Consider the following 17,567-nt stretch of genomic DNA (forward strand, 5'->3'; position numbering starts at 1 on the left):
CAATCTCACCAGCAATGGAGGAGTGTTCCTCTTTCTTATTTGTGGAACCTTAAATGCCTGACTTTTCTGCCCTTTCTTTTCATTGGAATGTCTAGGCAGAGTTTTGCTTATAATAGAAATTGGGAGAGACTCTCAAAGATCAGTGAACTTCTTAGTTAGCACTTAGTGAATCAGGAATCCATTTAAAAAAAAAAGGGGGGGGGGTCCCAGAAGTTTGAAGGACCTCCATATCTCCATACTCTGCACTAATCTGATCTCAGCCAATAATCTTTGCCTCTCTCCCTAAAGCATTAAAATGACCCTGAGCTGAAGCACAAGCTTATCTTTGACTGTGTGGGACCAGACCACTTGGCAGAACCCTGCTCAGGGTCTCTGGGTTTTATCCTGTCTCTTAGATTGCAAGACCATTTTCTTTTCCTTGTTTCTCAGGATGAGAACACTTTGAAATTCTTTCTACCAGTTCTAGCCATCAGGGTTTCAATCTTTAAAGGAGTTGATGTGGAAAGAAAGCTTGGAGAACTTTCTGGAAGCAAAAAGTACAAAGAAGAAAGACCAGGAGGTTTGGGGAATGCTGCCTGCCTTTGAATTAGTCACCCTGATGGTTACACCGATTCCTCCTTTGTTTGAATCTTATCTATCACCCATCTTTCTCTTTGCTCCTCCCCCAACCCAGTTCTCCAGACCTTCTAAAATCTGGTCTTGAGGAAAGACACCATGTTCTCAGGGTGGTCAAAACCCTGTGCTGGATATTATAGGAGCAGGAGGAGCAAATTCAGAAGGTCCTATTCTGGACTGCACACCAGCATTTCCTTGTGTGAGGAGCTAAGAGAGGCATTGTTGGAAGCCACTCATTGTTTCCGGGGTACTATGGTGAGGTGGTGATCACTGATCCCATCATGCTTTGTTGCAGCTGTTGGCTTGATTCTGTGCCAGGTGCTTGAAACAACTGTGGCTTTGCAGATGGGCTTACAAGACTGGACCCAAAGGTATCACACCAACATGTTCAGTCACTTGGGGTCTTATAAGGACAGAGAGAATTTCTTCTGACTTCATTTTTTATGAAGAAAAGGAAACTTTCCAGGGCTGTTGTCTTTCCTAGAATTCATTCTTTCAAAACATCTTTGGGGAATATAATTGGATATTAGTAATACTTTCTGGTTCACTTAAAAAATAAAAGCAAAATGCGATTTATAAGTAGGTGTTCCTTCTGATAAAATTAATTAGAAATGACTCGTGTGAAAATAGAATTTGGGATGCATGATTAAGCATCCTGGATTTTTTTTTTCTTTTTCTTTTCTTTTTCTCTTTTTTGGTGCATGCTGCTACATACAGATGTGGTTGTGAAATAGTTCAAATCAGGGCCCACTGAGTGTCCTCACTGGACTTTTAGGAATGTGCTCACCGAGGCAGCCAAATCTTATTTCATTCGGTTTGGCTCATTGCACTGGCTGTGAATCAGAGAGGATTCATTTTAATATCTGAGTGGAAATTTATTTACAAACACATGGCTGCAGTTATTCTTTCAAAGGGCTTAAAGTTTTTGTTTAATTTCCTCAAAAATTTGCTTTCTAGTGTTTCTTTCCATCTGGAGCTTGTGCCAGAATATGTCGAAGAGGTTTTTCTAGAATTAAAAAAAAAAAAAAAATACACGTCCTGGTGCACAGATAAATGCGGTTTTTCATGTGGTTTATCTTTCCTGTGTGGTGGGAACGACAGTGTTAGGAATTGGTCTGCAGATGATTACATGGCTGATTCTGAAATGCTTTTCAGAGATCCAGTGATTTATTTAGCTATTGCATTATTATTATAAGCATAATTTATGATTAAGTGTTCTGAGTTAATATTGACTTCTTTCTTCTTAGCCAATCATGGCAGTATTCTAAAAAGAAAAAGAAAAAGAAAAAGGAAAAGAAAAAGAAAAAGAAGAAAAGGAAAAGGAAAAGGAAAAGGAAAAGGAAAAAGAAAAAGAAAAAGAAAAAAAAAAAGCCCAAAGACCCACAAATGAGACAGATCTGCATTTTAATGATGGTTCTACCATCTACCAGCCAAGCGACCTTGAACAAGTTAGTCAGCTCCCTGGCGTCTCAAGTTATGACTCCGTAACTGGAGCAATCCAGCTCATTGTTTGTGGTATTGAGATGAGACACAGAGCTGAACCCACCAAACACATTGCTAGTTTATGAGAAGCCCGTAGCGTAGGCTGCTAGTCAGTCAGTCCTTGGCCACCGAGATTGTCACATAGGACTGAATCAGAATAGGATCAGTCAATGCAACCTTAAGTCATCTTTCTGCTTTCTCACATAGATACTGAGGACAGCTCCAAATTCGTTTTACATAAACCATACACAACAAAAATGTACTAGTTCAGCCATTGAAAGTGTGTAGTTCAGTGGCTTGAGGTTCATTTATGTTGTATGAGCAAAAGTTGTATGAGGAGATTGAAACTGTGCCTTTTAACCAATAACTCCCCCCCCCCCACTTCCCTGAGGATCTTAAAAGCCCTATTCTGTCACCACAGTGTGTCTCTGTGAGTGTGAGTATTTTAGGTACTTCATGTACACAGAGTCACCTTTATCCTTTTGTGTCTGATTTCTCTCACTTAGCATTATGTTTTCCAGATCAAATCATGCCACCGTATACATTGGGATTTCAATGTTTTTAAAGGTGTAATGTTAATTCTATTAGATTTATATACCACCTTTTGTGTATTTATTTAAGTCAGTAGACCCTGAGTTTTTCTCTGACTTTTGGCTATTATGAGTAATGTTGCTTTGTCTGTGGGCATACACATATCTGTTTGTATTCCTGCTTTCAATCATATATATATGTATGTGTATGTGTATGTATAAGTATGGTAGAGCCTAGGACATTGTTTTAGATTTATCTCAGTCGCTGTGATAAAACACTGATCAAAAACAACTAAGGGCAGTAAAGGATTTATTTTACCTAATGGGTTGCATCAGTGAGAGATGGTAGGGCAGGGACTTAAGCAGGAATTCGAAGCAGAAACCATGGAGGAATGCTGCTTGCTGACTTGCTGAAAGGCTTATGCATAGCTAGCTTTCTCAGGACATTTTAGCCCAGGGAATGGTGCTGCCCACGGTGGGCTGGGCTCTCATATCAATGAACAATCCCCCATCCCCAGATGTGCCCACAGGCCCAACCCAATCTTGGCAATCCCTCAACATCCAACCCCTCCACTCACTGAGTGTGTACCTGAAAGGGAAATTACTGAGTATTTTGCCTCCAATTTCATTGTCTTGATTTTAGTATTTCCTTTACAACTATCTGCTTGACAGCTTGTTGATGTCTTACTGAACTCTCCTGACATGTTTAGAATTGTTCTATGCCCCTCTTTCCACCCTCCCTCATAAGTCAGATCCTCCTCCTGATTAATAGTAAGGGCAAGTTTTAGGACATCCTGGAGCAAAGCAGGAGCCTTTCACTTCCTCCTCCCCACCACCTCCTCTTCTAGCCCCAGATATGTGGTAATCAGTTTAAACATCTTTTTAGCTTCATGTGCTTTACAACTTAAAGATGATTAATAGCTATTTTGATATGAATTCTTCTAGGGCATAATTATAAATACTTCTTCTAATCCTTCATTTTTTTTTATGTCAGTCATTCCCACACTCCTACATTCACTTAAAAATCTTTTGAACTCTTCCCACCTTGTTAAATTCCTTGACAGTTTTCCTTTTATTCTGTTGGTGGTCCCAGCAGCACTGTTTGAGCCTGGTTCTCAGTTTTGCCTGGCCTCCCTCATAGCATTTTCTTCCTTTGGTACTGTGATTGATGTGTGTAAAACTCCCAGGATGAAACTCCACTCAATGGACAGGAGTACACTCAGGAATTCCCCATTTTCTTTAGGATTTAAGGCAGGGTAGTACCCATGATTCTATGTAAATCATATTCAGATACCTGGCCTGTGGCTCTCATACAAATAATGTAGGTTTTTTTTCTTATCCCAATGTCCAATATAAGTTTGTTTTGATACATCTTGCATATTTTTAAAGTACAGTCAGTGAGTGGCATCAGCTTGGCTATGTTAGTGCCCTGTATTCTTTCTTATGCACAAGCCTCCTTGATCTCAGAACCTTCATTGGTCAGATAGTTGCTGAGAACCCTACCATACTTGCCAGCAGGGAAACAGATACTGTTCTTGAACAAAGAGCTTGTTGGAAAAGTTGCACCTTCAGTGTATGAAGGTTGCAGGGATGGGTCAGTTCAATCTCTCATGGGCGGGAAACCTTGTTTCAAAGCCCATCTGTTTTGCTGGGTGGCTCTGAGCCACTTTAAAACCTTTATCACAATCCTACATCTGTAAAATATGGATTAATACAATTCCCTTTCTGTAAAGTCGATGGGTGGTTGGATCAGCAATCCATGCGTTATAGAGCACTTGGAACATCATGCTCAGAATGAAGAAGCTGGTTTTCACGGAGAGAATGATCCAATGAGCTTTGTGAAAGGGTCTCCTTCCTCCCTCTTCTCCTTCTTCCCTCCTCCCTCCTCTGTCTTTCTCTCTCTCCCCCTTCCTCTCTTCTCCCCCTTCCCCCTCCCCTCCCCCTTTCTCCCATTCTTCCTGCCCCTCCCTTGCCCTCTCCTTCCCTCCCTCCCTCCCTCCCTCCCTCCCTCCCTCCCCACCCACTCCCACCTCTTGGCCCTGGCGTTCCCCTGTATGGGGCATATAAAGTTTGCAAAACGAAGGGGTCTCTCTTCCCAATGATGGCCAACTAGGCCATCTTCTGCTACATATGCAGCTAGAGACAAGAGCTCTAGGGGTGCTGGTTAGTTCATATTGTTGTTCCACCTATAGGGTTGCAGACCCCTTCAGCTCCTTGGGTACTTTCTCTAGCTCCTCCATTNNNCCTTCTCCTCCTTTCTCTCCCCCTCTTCCCCCTTCCCCTTTCTCTTCTCCATCTCCCCCTTTCTACCTTTCCTCTTATCCCTCCCCCTTCCTTTTTCCCTTCTCTTATCCCTCTGCTCCCCCCTCCTCACCCCACGATGTAATTGTAAGTGGCCTGACCCTACACTTCGAAGGACCAAGGTAGTTATATCCTGGGAAGGATTTGTATTTCCTTTGTTTTGCTCATGATAATGATGGAGCCCAAGGTCTCATATAAGCTAGGCCATTGCTAGGCCACCAAGGTCGTTCCCAGGCTGAGCTTTTCATTCTTGGTGTGGAGGGAAACAGCGCCTAGCTTTCCAGCCCTCCACTTGGCTATTGCGTCTTGGCTGGATCCTTTATACTCCCTCCAGTGTTATCACAAGGCCGTGGCTTCTCGCCTCTGTGGTGAAATCATTGGAGGTTTCACTCACATAATTGAATTGGTTCTCAAAAAATCAATTCTACCTCGGTACAGTCTTCTCATACATTATTTTCAGAAGATCAAATAGGGCTTGCGAAGGAGCTGAGGAAAACACTTGCTTTAACATCAGGCGTTTACAGACTTATTAAGGGAAATGACAGTTATGCTGCTTTTTATCTAACATCAGTTGAAGACTTAAAAGTACTCACTGCTGGTGTTTGGTTAGGGAGGGTTTGTTTTGACTGACGATAGCAAACATGCACTTATGAGAATCTTTTCTTCTAGTCAGTTTATTGATTAGTCACTTCAACTTCTTTTGAGTGTTTTCAGAGAAGCCCTGCATTGTGGCCATAATCCAGTGCCTCTGCTCTTGTTCTTGCTAAAGAATGGAGTCAGTTACACAGAGTCCATGCACTTTATGGGTTAGGCATGTTAGTTCAAGAATTTCACCTGGTTTCATGAAGATAGACATCTCCAGTGGATAGCCAATGCAAACAGGAGAGGCATCCAGTCGTTATCTGACTCACGGCAATTCTTTCTCCTCTTCTGGCTTGAAAAATACCTGTCTATCGGAGAGAAAGTGAGTCAACATAGCATTTGGTTTAAGTAGTTATTAATTTTTTTTTCTGAGGCTTAAATGTGTACTTAGTTTTTTGAGCTAAAATATATCGATGTGTTCTCTGTAAACACCAGAAGAGGCAAACCACTAAGGATTTCCTTAGGGTATCAGAATAATGAACCATTTTTCCTGGAGTTTGTTAACTTTAAACCTAAGGCAGTCTTGTTTCCCACCCTGTGCCTTCCTCAGCAACTCTTCCCTATTAATAAAGAAAATTTAAAAATGGCTACCGTGCTTTGGCACCGTGGTACAAGCTTTCACTGCAGGCAGATCTCTGTGAGTTCAAGGCCAGGCTGGGCTACATAATGCCACTCTGTGCCTGGATTTTCCAGGCAGTGTGAGGTTTCTGACCGGTTTCAAAATCATAGTCAAGCTTACTGGCTTTACCGGTCTCTCTTATGTAAGAGAAGATGTTCGTTTACATGGTGGCTTTTATAAAATACATCTAAAATGGAGTCTTGCATTTCTTTTAAAATTCCTACCCCAACATGTTCTACAATTAGATTCTTATGCTAATTCTTATGCTGCAAAGAAACAAATAGTCCTGTGTTCAAAAATTTCACTGTCTTTCTTCTTTCCCCTTATGAACAGGGGGTAGAGAGGCCTGTAGGATGTATTTCAGTTAGTCCATGGAAGAGGTTTTCGCTTTGGTTTGAGAATGGAAAGCATGCCATTCCCTTTGTCTATAGTCCAAACTGAAGATTCCCCCTGTGAAATGTTTGGCATTACACAGACTTCATATGGGAGCAGCTAGAGAGAGTTAGCTAACTGTAAAACCAAGGGCTGTGTGGAGCCACCCAGGAGAGGTAAGGAAAAGGTAACCCAGTGTGGACATCTCGGAGGAGTCCAGAGGGTAAAACGGCTGTTTACATACGGTGGAAGTTAACATGGAGGGACAGGGCTGCCGGTGTCCGAGGCCAATAAGAATCATTTGGTGGAGACAACCAACAGACAAGACAGGACAGAGGACTCATCATTAGAGGATAGGACCAACCCCTTGACATACGTCGACTCATTTCTGAAGTCTTAGAGCAGTGGTGTAACAATTATAGTTGTGTGTGTGTGTATGTATGTGTGTGTGTGTGTGTGTGTGTGTGTATAGTGATGTTTTCTGGTGTAAACAGGAGGAAAATGAGCCTTAGGGAATGACCAGCACCCCCTAGCTAGCAGTAGACAGACTAACTTCCACCCAGCCTACTTCTCTGACTTGAATTTAGATATTCTGTACTTTATCTGAATATGTAATTTGTTGAAGAGCCTTCCTTTTCCCTTCGGAATTCTGAAAAGTTTGATTTACAACAGTTCTTAGTTTTGTTTTTTGGTTTTTTTTTTTGTTTTTGTTTTTGAGTAACATGAGAAATCCCATAAAACTCAGACCAAACCAAATGAAAAAGCAAAGCAAAGCAAAGCCTACAGAGGCTTCCCCTGACTTGGCAATATGTCCTATGGCATTTCCCCCCCCCCCCGCAGAGTGGGGGTGCTGTCCAGCGGCAGGACACTTACCTAGCACATGAGAATCCCAAGCCTCCATCTCCTGCACCACAAAACAAAACTCACTGTAGGCTGTGCAGCTCAGGTCATGTGATGGGAGAGGTTTTGACCAAACAACCACCAAAGCAATAGTGTTGAGGCAGAAATTAAGGGTGAGAGCCTGACCTCTTCCGTTTCCTGAAATGATACTAATTTGAACCTCTTACTTCCACTAGGACACAATGACTACATGTGTCCAGCTACAAACCAATGCACCATTGACAAGAACCGGAGGAAGAGTTGCCAGGCCTGCCGGCTGCGCAAGTGTTACGAAGTGGGCATGATGAAAGGCGGTGAGTACAGCTCCCTGAGCTGGGGATGGCTGTGCTGTGGATGCTGGGTTGCCTAGCTTCAGTAGCCCAGGGCTGGCTCTTGGGCATCAAGTAGAGGCTTAGTAAATCTCTCTCTAATTTTAACTACTCTTGGGGTTTTTTTGGGGGGGGGGAAGTGTTCGTGATACATAGCATTTTCTTTTTAAGTTGAAGCAACTAAAAACCAAGAACTACTAAGATATACTATTTAGTGTTTTATATTTCCAAGGTAAAGATTGCATTTTACAGCAAAGGCATGTGGGGAGGTACTGGGTGAAGGAGGACTCTGCCATGTCTCACTCGGGGAAGGTGTTGCAGTTGCTGTTGGTACAGCTAATGCTGCACAGATGAGAGCAGATGATCATGTTTCCTCAGTTGAGACTTCCGCAGCAGAGGACAAAACAGCTGCCGCGTCTCCTTTATCAGTGCATCCGATGGAGGACATCGGCATTCCCATCAAAAGGCACTGAAGAAGCCAAGTGATCTCCATCCTGTGTAACCCCTGTGTTTCATGGGATGTTGGAAGTGGTCGCCGGGCTGCTGGTGCCCAACAAATCCCCAAGCACCCAGGATTTGCCACGCTTCTCTATCTTGCGGTCGCTGGTGGGTGGGTGCACAGACACGCGCTCTCCTTGGCCCCCTGTGTATTCAGTCTCCCAGGACTTTTGTGCATGGGAATCTAGAGTAGAAATTTCTTGGTGGACTGTTAAATAATCCTAGATGTGGTTATCTGCCTGGTTCTCTGGAGTCCTTGGGTTGGAAACCTGACCTGTGGAACCCCGATTTTTTGTCTTGGGTAGCCTTCCCTGTAGTGAGAGAGAATGAATAGGAACCCGCACAATGGACGTCAAGTCCTAGCTGCATTCAGACATCTCCACGGTGACACTGAGGGAAAAGGAAGCTGGAGGGGAAGCTTCTAGAAGCCGATAAAGCTTATGATGAGGGCAGGGACATATGTGGAAGTCAGAGGACAACCTCAAATGTTGTTGCTCCATTATCATCTACGTTTTGTTTCCAAGACAGGGTCTCTCACTGGCCTTAATCCGCTCATCTGGGCTACACTACAGTAAAGCCTGGCTTCTGCCTGTCTCCACCTCAGCATTGTTGGGTGTTATCATTAACAGTTACTTGGTCTCATTGCAGTGGCAAAATAGACTGACAAAAGCCACTTCAGGGAAAAAGGTTGATTGTTCACCTCACCCTTGGAGGGTAGATTCTGTCACAGCAGGAAAGGGAGGGCATCGGAAGCTAGAGGTGTCTGACGACAATGCAGCCACAGTCAGGAGCAGAGTAGTTAGTCACAACCCGTTTGTTTCTTCCCTTTTATGAAGTCTAGGACCTTATCCCATGGAATGGTGTGACCCCAGAGTTAGGGTGAGACTTTCTATCTCAATTATGCCAGTGCAGAAACTCCCCGCAAGGACACGCACAAAGGATCTGTCTCCTTGGTCATTCCAGACCCTATGAGGTTGATAGTCAGTCTTAGCCATCACATTAGGATTACAAGTGCTCAAATCCATCCTCAGCCTTTCTCATGTGTGTTCTGGGGCTCACACTCGGGTCCTCAGGCTGTCTACAGCTAAGGCTGTCCACAGGAGCTTTCCTCCCCCTTAGCTGTGTCCCCAGCACACAGGAAAGCTAAGCTTTAATGGATTAATACCAGGACAAAGAGGGAGAAGGAAAACCAGGAATGGAGCTCAAGATGAAGGAAGGTATGGTTGACTATGACATGGCTTCCCATGAAAGATGATTTCGCTTCATGGCTAGAATTTGGATGCAGCACTTGGAATGGTCTCTTGGAGAAGAGTTGAAATGTTGAACTTATGCTTTGTGTGAGGTATGACTATATGTCTTAAAAAGCAGCTTGAATTCAGAGGGTAATTAATTCTAAGAATTGAACAATCACGTTAAAAAATGACACCTTGAATCATAAATGGATTCAATATTTAAGAACTTCTTCATCTTTCTTTGTACTGGAAAATTAGTCAGGCTTAATTAAACTCACAAAAAGCTTCGACCGTGATTTGACAAGTGACAGGAATGTAGCAGCTGCATGAAGAAAAGTTCAGGTAGGAACAGGATGGGGACAGTGAGTCCACGTTTCTTCTTTGCTAACTGCAGGTAACTTAAGCAGGGATCATTCTCTCTGAAAGATGCAAGAATGGCTTTGTAAGTGTGTAGAGCATTTTGAAAAATGTGATGGCACCCATACGTTGACCCCACCTTCTGAAAAACTATTCTATTATTTTTGTTACTAAGTACTATTTAGACCGAGCCATCCTGGCTATATAAATATAAATATGGCACCCTTGATTTTGGTCTAATAAAACATTTCAATTTACAAAGGCACAATGTAAGACTTCTGTTTTCAAGTAGGAATGCAGATAGATGCCAGAAGATATGTTGGGCCAGCCTGTGTTGGCTTGCTCATACACACACACACACACACACACACACACACACACACACACACACACACACACACACGCGCGTGTGTGTGTGTGTGTGTGTGTGTGTGTGTGTGTGTGTGACAGCAGAGTGTGTATGACATTAGTGTTCTAGAGCTTCCATAAGAAAATGCTACCCCCTGGGTGGTTTAAATGACCAAATTAATTTTCTCACATTACTGGAAGCTGAATGTCTTAAGGTTCACATGCTAGAAAATTTGGTTTCTGGTGTAGGGTTCTCCTCAGACCTAAGGTATCTTTATATAGCATTTTCTCTGCCTATACATTCATCTCTCTCTTTCTTAGAAAGACAACAGTTCCTGCAGGTTAGGTGCCTACCCCTTCTGATTTCACGTAAGCTTTTTGAAAACAGTTTTAAAATTTAAATCTATTATACATGTGCGGGTACTTTGATTGAGCATACGTCTCTTCACCAATTGCATGTCTGGTGCCCATGGTTAGAAACAGGTATCAGATCTCCTGGACCTGGAGCTGCAGATGGTTGTGAGCCTCCATTTGGGATCTGAGAATTGATCTGGGGTCCTCTGGAAAGGCAGTCCGTGTTCTTAATCTCTGACTCACCATCTCTCCAGTTCTGGCTTCATTTAACCTGAATTATCCCCATAAGGTACCTGTTCCAAGTACCATTTTGGATGCTTAAGGTTCAGTACACGAATTTTCCTTTTGGGGGTAAAATTCACCACTTTACAACCTGGCTGTAAGAAAACACCACAGATCAGTTGGCACAACTATATAAACCAGTCTTGTCCTGGTACTGGTGGCTGGAAGCCTGTGGTCTGTTTGGCAGCTGTGGTTTCTCCTAGTGCCTCTCTCCTTGGCTTGCACCCTGCCACTTCCCCCTGTCCTCACATGACCCTCCCTCTGCCTACACACTCTCTTCCTCTTTTTGGAAGGACATCAGTTATACTGGATTAAGACCTTATCGTTATGACCTTGTGTAAGTTTAATTAGCTCTTAAAATGCCCGTTTTTTTTTTTGTTTTTTTTTTTTTTTTGTTTTTAATGCCAGATACATTTTTAAGGTTCTGGGGTTGGGGTTTCAAAATATGAATTCTGCAGGCGCATGATTCAGCATTAAGTAGTGTCTATTTAGGGTTCCCGATCAATGACCAAGGTCTGTCTACATGCACTAAGAATGTCTTCCTGTTTTTATTAATATGCATATACTTTGAGATATGTTTTATCATAAAACTATAGCCTATGAAAACATCTCATTTTATAAATTCCTGTATATATTTATGAAGTCATTTATAAGGACCTGTATAAATTGCCTTTTGTAAAGTGGTATCATTTATTGCATAGGATACCACCACATATGACCTTATAATACTGTATGTATCAAGCTCTCTTAACATTCTTCTGAATAAAGACTTAATTTACACCTGGAAGTAGTCCCAACTAACTACAAAATTTATAGTTGTAAAACCAGCTGTGATAGAACAGACCTTTGGAAGGTTATCCAATAGGTTCATAATAATCCAGTTTCTTAACCAGGCTGGATACCAATTGGGATATTGCATCTCTAGATATGTAGCAAAAATTAATTGTATTTTAGAGTAGGAATCCATACACTTATCAAAGATCTATCCTAAAGATCTAAGAGTGTGTAGTTTAGCTACATGGGGAGATGATTTTCATGTCTTAGTCTGGAGATCCTCATTATGATTAGATATGGAACTGTGGTTCCATAGGACATAACATCTCACCTGTGCAATTGGGATGCTTCTTAATCTTAGCACATGTGCTGAGCTCTCTGACTTGATCATTCTTCCTTCTTCATCATCTCCTCCCTTCCCCTTGTAGATTGCTGGTATCTATTAATGTTTGTCATTTAGGGAGTTCTGCCCCATTGGCCCATGATGGGTTAGATTTCTGTGTTCTTGTATGCACTATGAAGCACACCGTTCTGAGAGATGCACTCTCGAGTATTAGGTGTCTCCAAGTGTCTGTATTCTTCTATAGCTGGTGAACTTCAGGCTGGTTCATTAGAGTCCTTTCTTTGCCCTGTTTAGCACTAAAACAAGACACATGGCAGAGGTTTAAGAAAACGTCTTGCATAAATGAATGAACAGACAATCTGCTTGAATAATTAGGTGTTTTTATACACAAGGTATTGTGGGTCAAAAGGGACTATGCATAAGACCCTTCCAGCAATGTCCTCACAGTACAAAGACAACACCTGCATGCCATAGACATTTAGAAGACATGTTGAAGCTTGACTGTGCCAGAAGATGGATGGTTCACATCACAAGACATCAGAATGGGAGTCAGAGTGCCAGAGAGTTGCTTCTGGATTTGATCCAACCCAGCAGATCACTCAGGCCATTTGATTTCCAGAATGTATATTGCTTCCCATGTAACAGTCTTGGTTAATAGAAAGATGGCAACTTCGGATGTGAAATCCCGAGTCAAACACTGGCTCCTGCTCAGAACTGGTAGGCAACTCTGTAAAAGTCACTTTTTTACAAGCCACGCAGATCTCAGGGGTAAGACTCCATAGACGATTTCTACTCAACCAGTTTGTCTTGAAGACCACAGATCACAACATAGAAAAATACTTGACAAATTCAGAGTCCTACAGAAGTGTCGGTGATTATATCTCTTCCATGTTAAAAATCCCTCACCTAAGAACTTTATCACCTGCTTGCTGCCTTTTTAGTATATTTTCCCATTGGTAGGAGATACTGGCAAGGGAGACATGTCTGCTAAGTTAATATATCTAATTCCTTTAGAGGGTCAAAGCATGGCCTAGACAGACGCACCTTTAAAAGTCCTTTTGTTACCTAAGCTGTGTACAGCTGCATGATAAATAAGCTTTGTAGTTTATCCTCTGATGATGGCAGAGATTTACAGAGACTTGTCACAGTAGACCCAGGACATGTTGGTGCCAGCATCCTCCTTTCGCAGATGAGGAAATTACCACATAGATGTTGATAGACGCGCAGGGTTCATTCACTAACTATTCTGGCTAGGTTCCATCACACCTTGCAATGAAATTTGAGACAGTAGAAGCCAGTGAGCTAATCCTTAAGTATTTGATGACAGTGTTGCCATCCAAAGCCCAAGAGTATTCTAAAGTGATACATTTTTTTTTTAAAGAGTTGCTCTATTTTATTCATGGGATAAGCAGGAGAAGGAGCTTTATTAGAGTTGTCAAGCAGTTGCTCTTTAATGTTTATTATAATGTTTTCATATCTGTAGCACTCTGGGTAATAATAATTACTCAAGGAATTACATAGGCTCAAATCCCACAATATTTTTTCTCTCTTTTTTTTAAGATATTTTCTTTATTTACATTTCAAATGCTATCCCAAAAGTACCTTATACCTTCCCCCCACCCTGCTCCCCTACCCACTCACTCCCACTTTTTGGCCCTGGTGTTCCCCTGCACTGGGGCATATAGAGTTTGCTAGACCAACGGGCTTCTCTTCCCAATGATGGCTGACTAGGCCATCTTCTGCTACATATGCAGCTAGAGACACAAGCTCTGGGGGTACTGGTTAGTTCACATTGTTGTTCCACCTATAGAGTTGCAGACCCCTTCAGCTCATTGGGTACTTTCTCTAGCTCCTCCATTGGGGGCCCTGTGTTCCATCCTATAGATGACTGTAAGCATCCACTTCTGTATTTTCCAGGCATTGGCAAAGCCTCACAGGAGACAGCTATATCAGGGTCCTTTCAGCAAAATCTTGCTGGCATATGCAATAGTGTCTGCATTTGGTGGCTGATGTATCTGGAGGGTATCATTCTGAGTGAGGTAACCCAATCACAAAAGAAGTCACTTGATATGCACTCACTGATAAGTGAATACCTAGAAATACCCAAGATACAATTTCCAAAACACAAGAAAATCAAGAAGGAAGACCAACGCTTGGATACTTCATTGCTCCCTAGAAGAGGGAATAAAATACCCATGGAAGGAGTTACAGAGACAAAGTTTGGAGCTAAGATGAAAGGATGGACCATCCAGAGACTGCCCCACCGGGGGTTCACAATATTTAAAGAGTCAAAAAAGTTTGAAAAATGTTTAATTTCTATTTCAGAGTCTATAATCATTACCACCAGACTTTGCTTTTTTTTGTTTCTTTTACAAAAATTCTCCTTATTGTTGAGCATTTCACAACACAGTGAAATATGATCATATTCACACGTCATTCATCCCTTCCAGCTTCCCAATGTGCCCTTCACAACTATGTTTTTTTGCATTTATTTATTTATTTATTTAGACAACCCACCAAGTACAGTTAGTTTTGACTATACATAGACAGGTGTGGGACACTGAAACCTATTAGTGGCCATATCCCTAGCAGGGTGTGTATGTGTGTGCCTCTCTTTCCTCAGCTACCAAATTCCAAGGGCTCCTTAGTTATTGGTGGGGCTTGGAGATCATCCACCCATCTTGATCAGCTTGTAGGTCTTATGCAGGTGACCACGAGGACTGTGAACTCATGATCTCACTAGTCATGTCCAGTCTTACCCCATCTGTCTATTTCATTCTTCCCACCTCAACTTTTGTGATATTGCCTAAGCCTTGGTGGTGATGGGTTAATGTAGATGTTCTAGTTTGGCCTGAATACCCAGTCTCTTATTCTTAGCATAAAACAACAAAATAAAAAATTGTTACAAATTTATTTTTCATTTCTGTCCTATTTTTATTTATTTTAACATTTTCCCAGGTCACATTGGCCTCTATACATGTGTGGTCATATGTCTTTGTCACTAAGATGTTTATAGTACAACCTAAACTCAATTTCTTCAAACCAGCAACCTTTACCCTCAACAGTGATCTATTGGCAACCTGCCCTATCTTACGAATACGTCCACATTTCAAGGAATTTAGGCCAAGACTCCTGAGTCTTTCTTCAGGCCATGCTTTCCCAGAATCCGAGCTAGTCTTGCCACGATTCTTTTCTGCTTTGGTCTGGGCATCCATTTTCCCAGCTTGCAATGGAGGCTTGCCTGATTCCATCTATTTCCATCCAGTCCATTCCACCTACAGTGACTCCAAGGGCCAAGGTCACCTGCTGCTTCTGACTGCTCTCTCCATGTCTGCCAGTCCCCTTCCTGCTCCCTCCACTATAACCTCATATATAGACAGAGCATACATCATAGGTTTGCCTGGAGTACCTACATTGTATATATTGAGTGTACAATAGTCACCCAGTAGAATAAGTTATCAGATTAATTGAGAAGTTGCAAAGCTTGAATTCACCGAAAACTAATGAGTTAGCCTGACCCTAGGCCACAATGCCTATGCCATTTCCCTCACTTCTTATTATATGAACATTGCAGCTTTTTGTATCATCTAGAACTTGAAAGAACTCATGAGAACCATAAAACTGACAGGAAGAGAGAGAGAGAGAGAGAGAGAGAGAGAGAGAGAGAGAGAGAGAGAGAGAGCTACCACATTTGCATACTACTTATCACAGCATTACTGTTCAATTTATGTTGTTCATGGTTGCTAATTTCTTCTTTTATTGCTAATTTCACAGTTTCTAATCTATAGGTTAAGCGTCATGATAGGAATGCATATGTAGAAATCAATATAGGTATTCCTGGAACCCTAGGCCAGAGGGTGCCCAACATTAAATATTCTCAACCAATCTGGTCTGCTCACTACTCTAAAAAGAAATAAGCCATAATGAAAACAAGAAAATGAATTTAGTGTTCATTATGGACATGCAGGGAAAACAAGGAGATTTGCATCCTCAGCTGTTTTCAAGGATGCTGACGCAGGCTTCAGGTCTGACCAGGGTGGGCACTGGGGTGAGTGACAAGCTCCATGCATGGTTAGGCAGCATTGTCAACTGTGGGTTAGCTGATCATTATCAGTCTTGGTTTTGTGAGGGCTTGCTGGTGCTAAAGGGGAAGCTATGATTGCTTGAGGGACAATTCAGTTACCATTGTGTGATGTTCGCTTGTGCTTAGGGGTTCAGCCTCCTTTCCTGTCACTGGGTAGTCGATCTTATTTATGGGGTGCAGACTCATCAAACCACAGGATCCTGCTGTTCCAGAATCCAAGGTGACTTCTAGAGAGAATGAATCAGAGAACAGCACACATTTTCTTCAGGCTTAGAGTAACAACTGGAGAAATCTGGGTGCCATTTCAGTGATGTGAAACCAGACCTTGTAGAAGCTCACAGTCAGGATGGGTGAGTGCTTGCTATTAAGACTCACTACCTGAGCTAGGCTCCTGGACCCTCCATGCTGAAAGGCAAGAACTAACTTCCACAAGTTGTCCTCTGACATCTACAAAAGTGTGTGTGTGTGTGTGTGTGTGTGTGTGCGTGTGTGTGTGCGCGTGTATGTGCGTGTGTATGCGTGTGCGCGTGTGTGTGCGTGTGCGTGCGTGTGCGTGCGTGCGTGAGTGCGTGTGTGTGTGTGTGTGTGTGTGTGTATGTGCGTGCGTGTGTGTGTGTGTATGGTGTATGTATGGTGTGTGTATGTAGTGTGAAGGTGGGGTATGTGAGTATTTGGTGTGTGTATGTGATGTGTGTATGTACGTGTGTGTACTTGCACATGCAGTAGCTGACCATCTGTTGCTTATACTAGCCTTGCAAAGACTTGGGAAGACACCTTAGCTTCTCTCCTTAAAGCATAAAGGTTTCCATTAGTTCAAATGAATACTCCCTAATTGGTTAGCGTGCTTACATTCACAGTCCAATAGGAACCAGACACACAAATTGTAATATAGTGAAGGCATCAGATAGAAAACAAAGAAATTCCCACTCCTGTCCTCCTTCAGTTACCTGCTGGGATCCTGTAGGCCCAACAAGGATGTAGCACTTTTTGGCAAAAATAGTCTCTCATTGTTGTTGTATAAGCAGTACTTGATTATAGTTAGTTTTCAGCATCCTTTGAGAGTCTTAGAATGTATACCTCACAGATATGAAAGAGTAGGCTACCCTAAACACATCAGGGCTTGTGTATAATGCAGCCAACAAAGAGTTATACCATCTGTAAGTCAATAGAATGAAGAAATAATCTCAAAGTACCAGCATTGAGTTATGCATTAATTATGAATGAAGAGTCCTATTTTTCTAATTAGGAGAACATGTCTTCTCTGTAGTTTTTGCTGTATAGCAGGATCTTATCTTGGGCACCAATGACACACAGTAGGAAGCACCTGTCAGTCAGGATACTGGTATTTCCTCTACACACTCTTGCATCTGGAGATGGGCTGGCTGTTTTAATTAGGGCATCTTGGGAAACCTTGGTTCAGTTTGTTCATCTTCCCTCTTATGGTCTGGTCCAGGAATATTCTAATGATAATGGCAGAGGCCCAAGGCAGGGCACATTCTAAGCTCATCTGAATCCTTTGCCTGATG

General features: G+C 42.3%; 1 protein-coding gene across 6 annotated transcripts in view; it reads left to right on the plus strand.

The window, feature by feature from the left end:
• Esr1 (estrogen receptor 1) overlaps nt 1–17,567 on the plus strand; it is a 356,422-nt gene that overhangs the window by 156,321 nt on the left and 182,534 nt on the right. For all 6 annotated transcript variants that reach the window (XM_021220986.2, XM_021220984.2, XM_029533029.1 and 3 more), the window contains one exon: nt 7,638–7,754. In XM_021220986.2, the coding sequence (XP_021076645.1) occupies nt 7,638–7,754 (117 nt within the window). The remainder of the gene's footprint in view (nt 1–7,637; nt 7,755–17,567) is intronic.

Source organism: Mus pahari, chromosome 21, assembly GCF_900095145.1.
Source record: "Mus pahari chromosome 21, PAHARI_EIJ_v1.1, whole genome shotgun sequence".
NCBI lineage: Eukaryota > Metazoa > Chordata > Mammalia > Rodentia > Muridae > Mus > Mus pahari.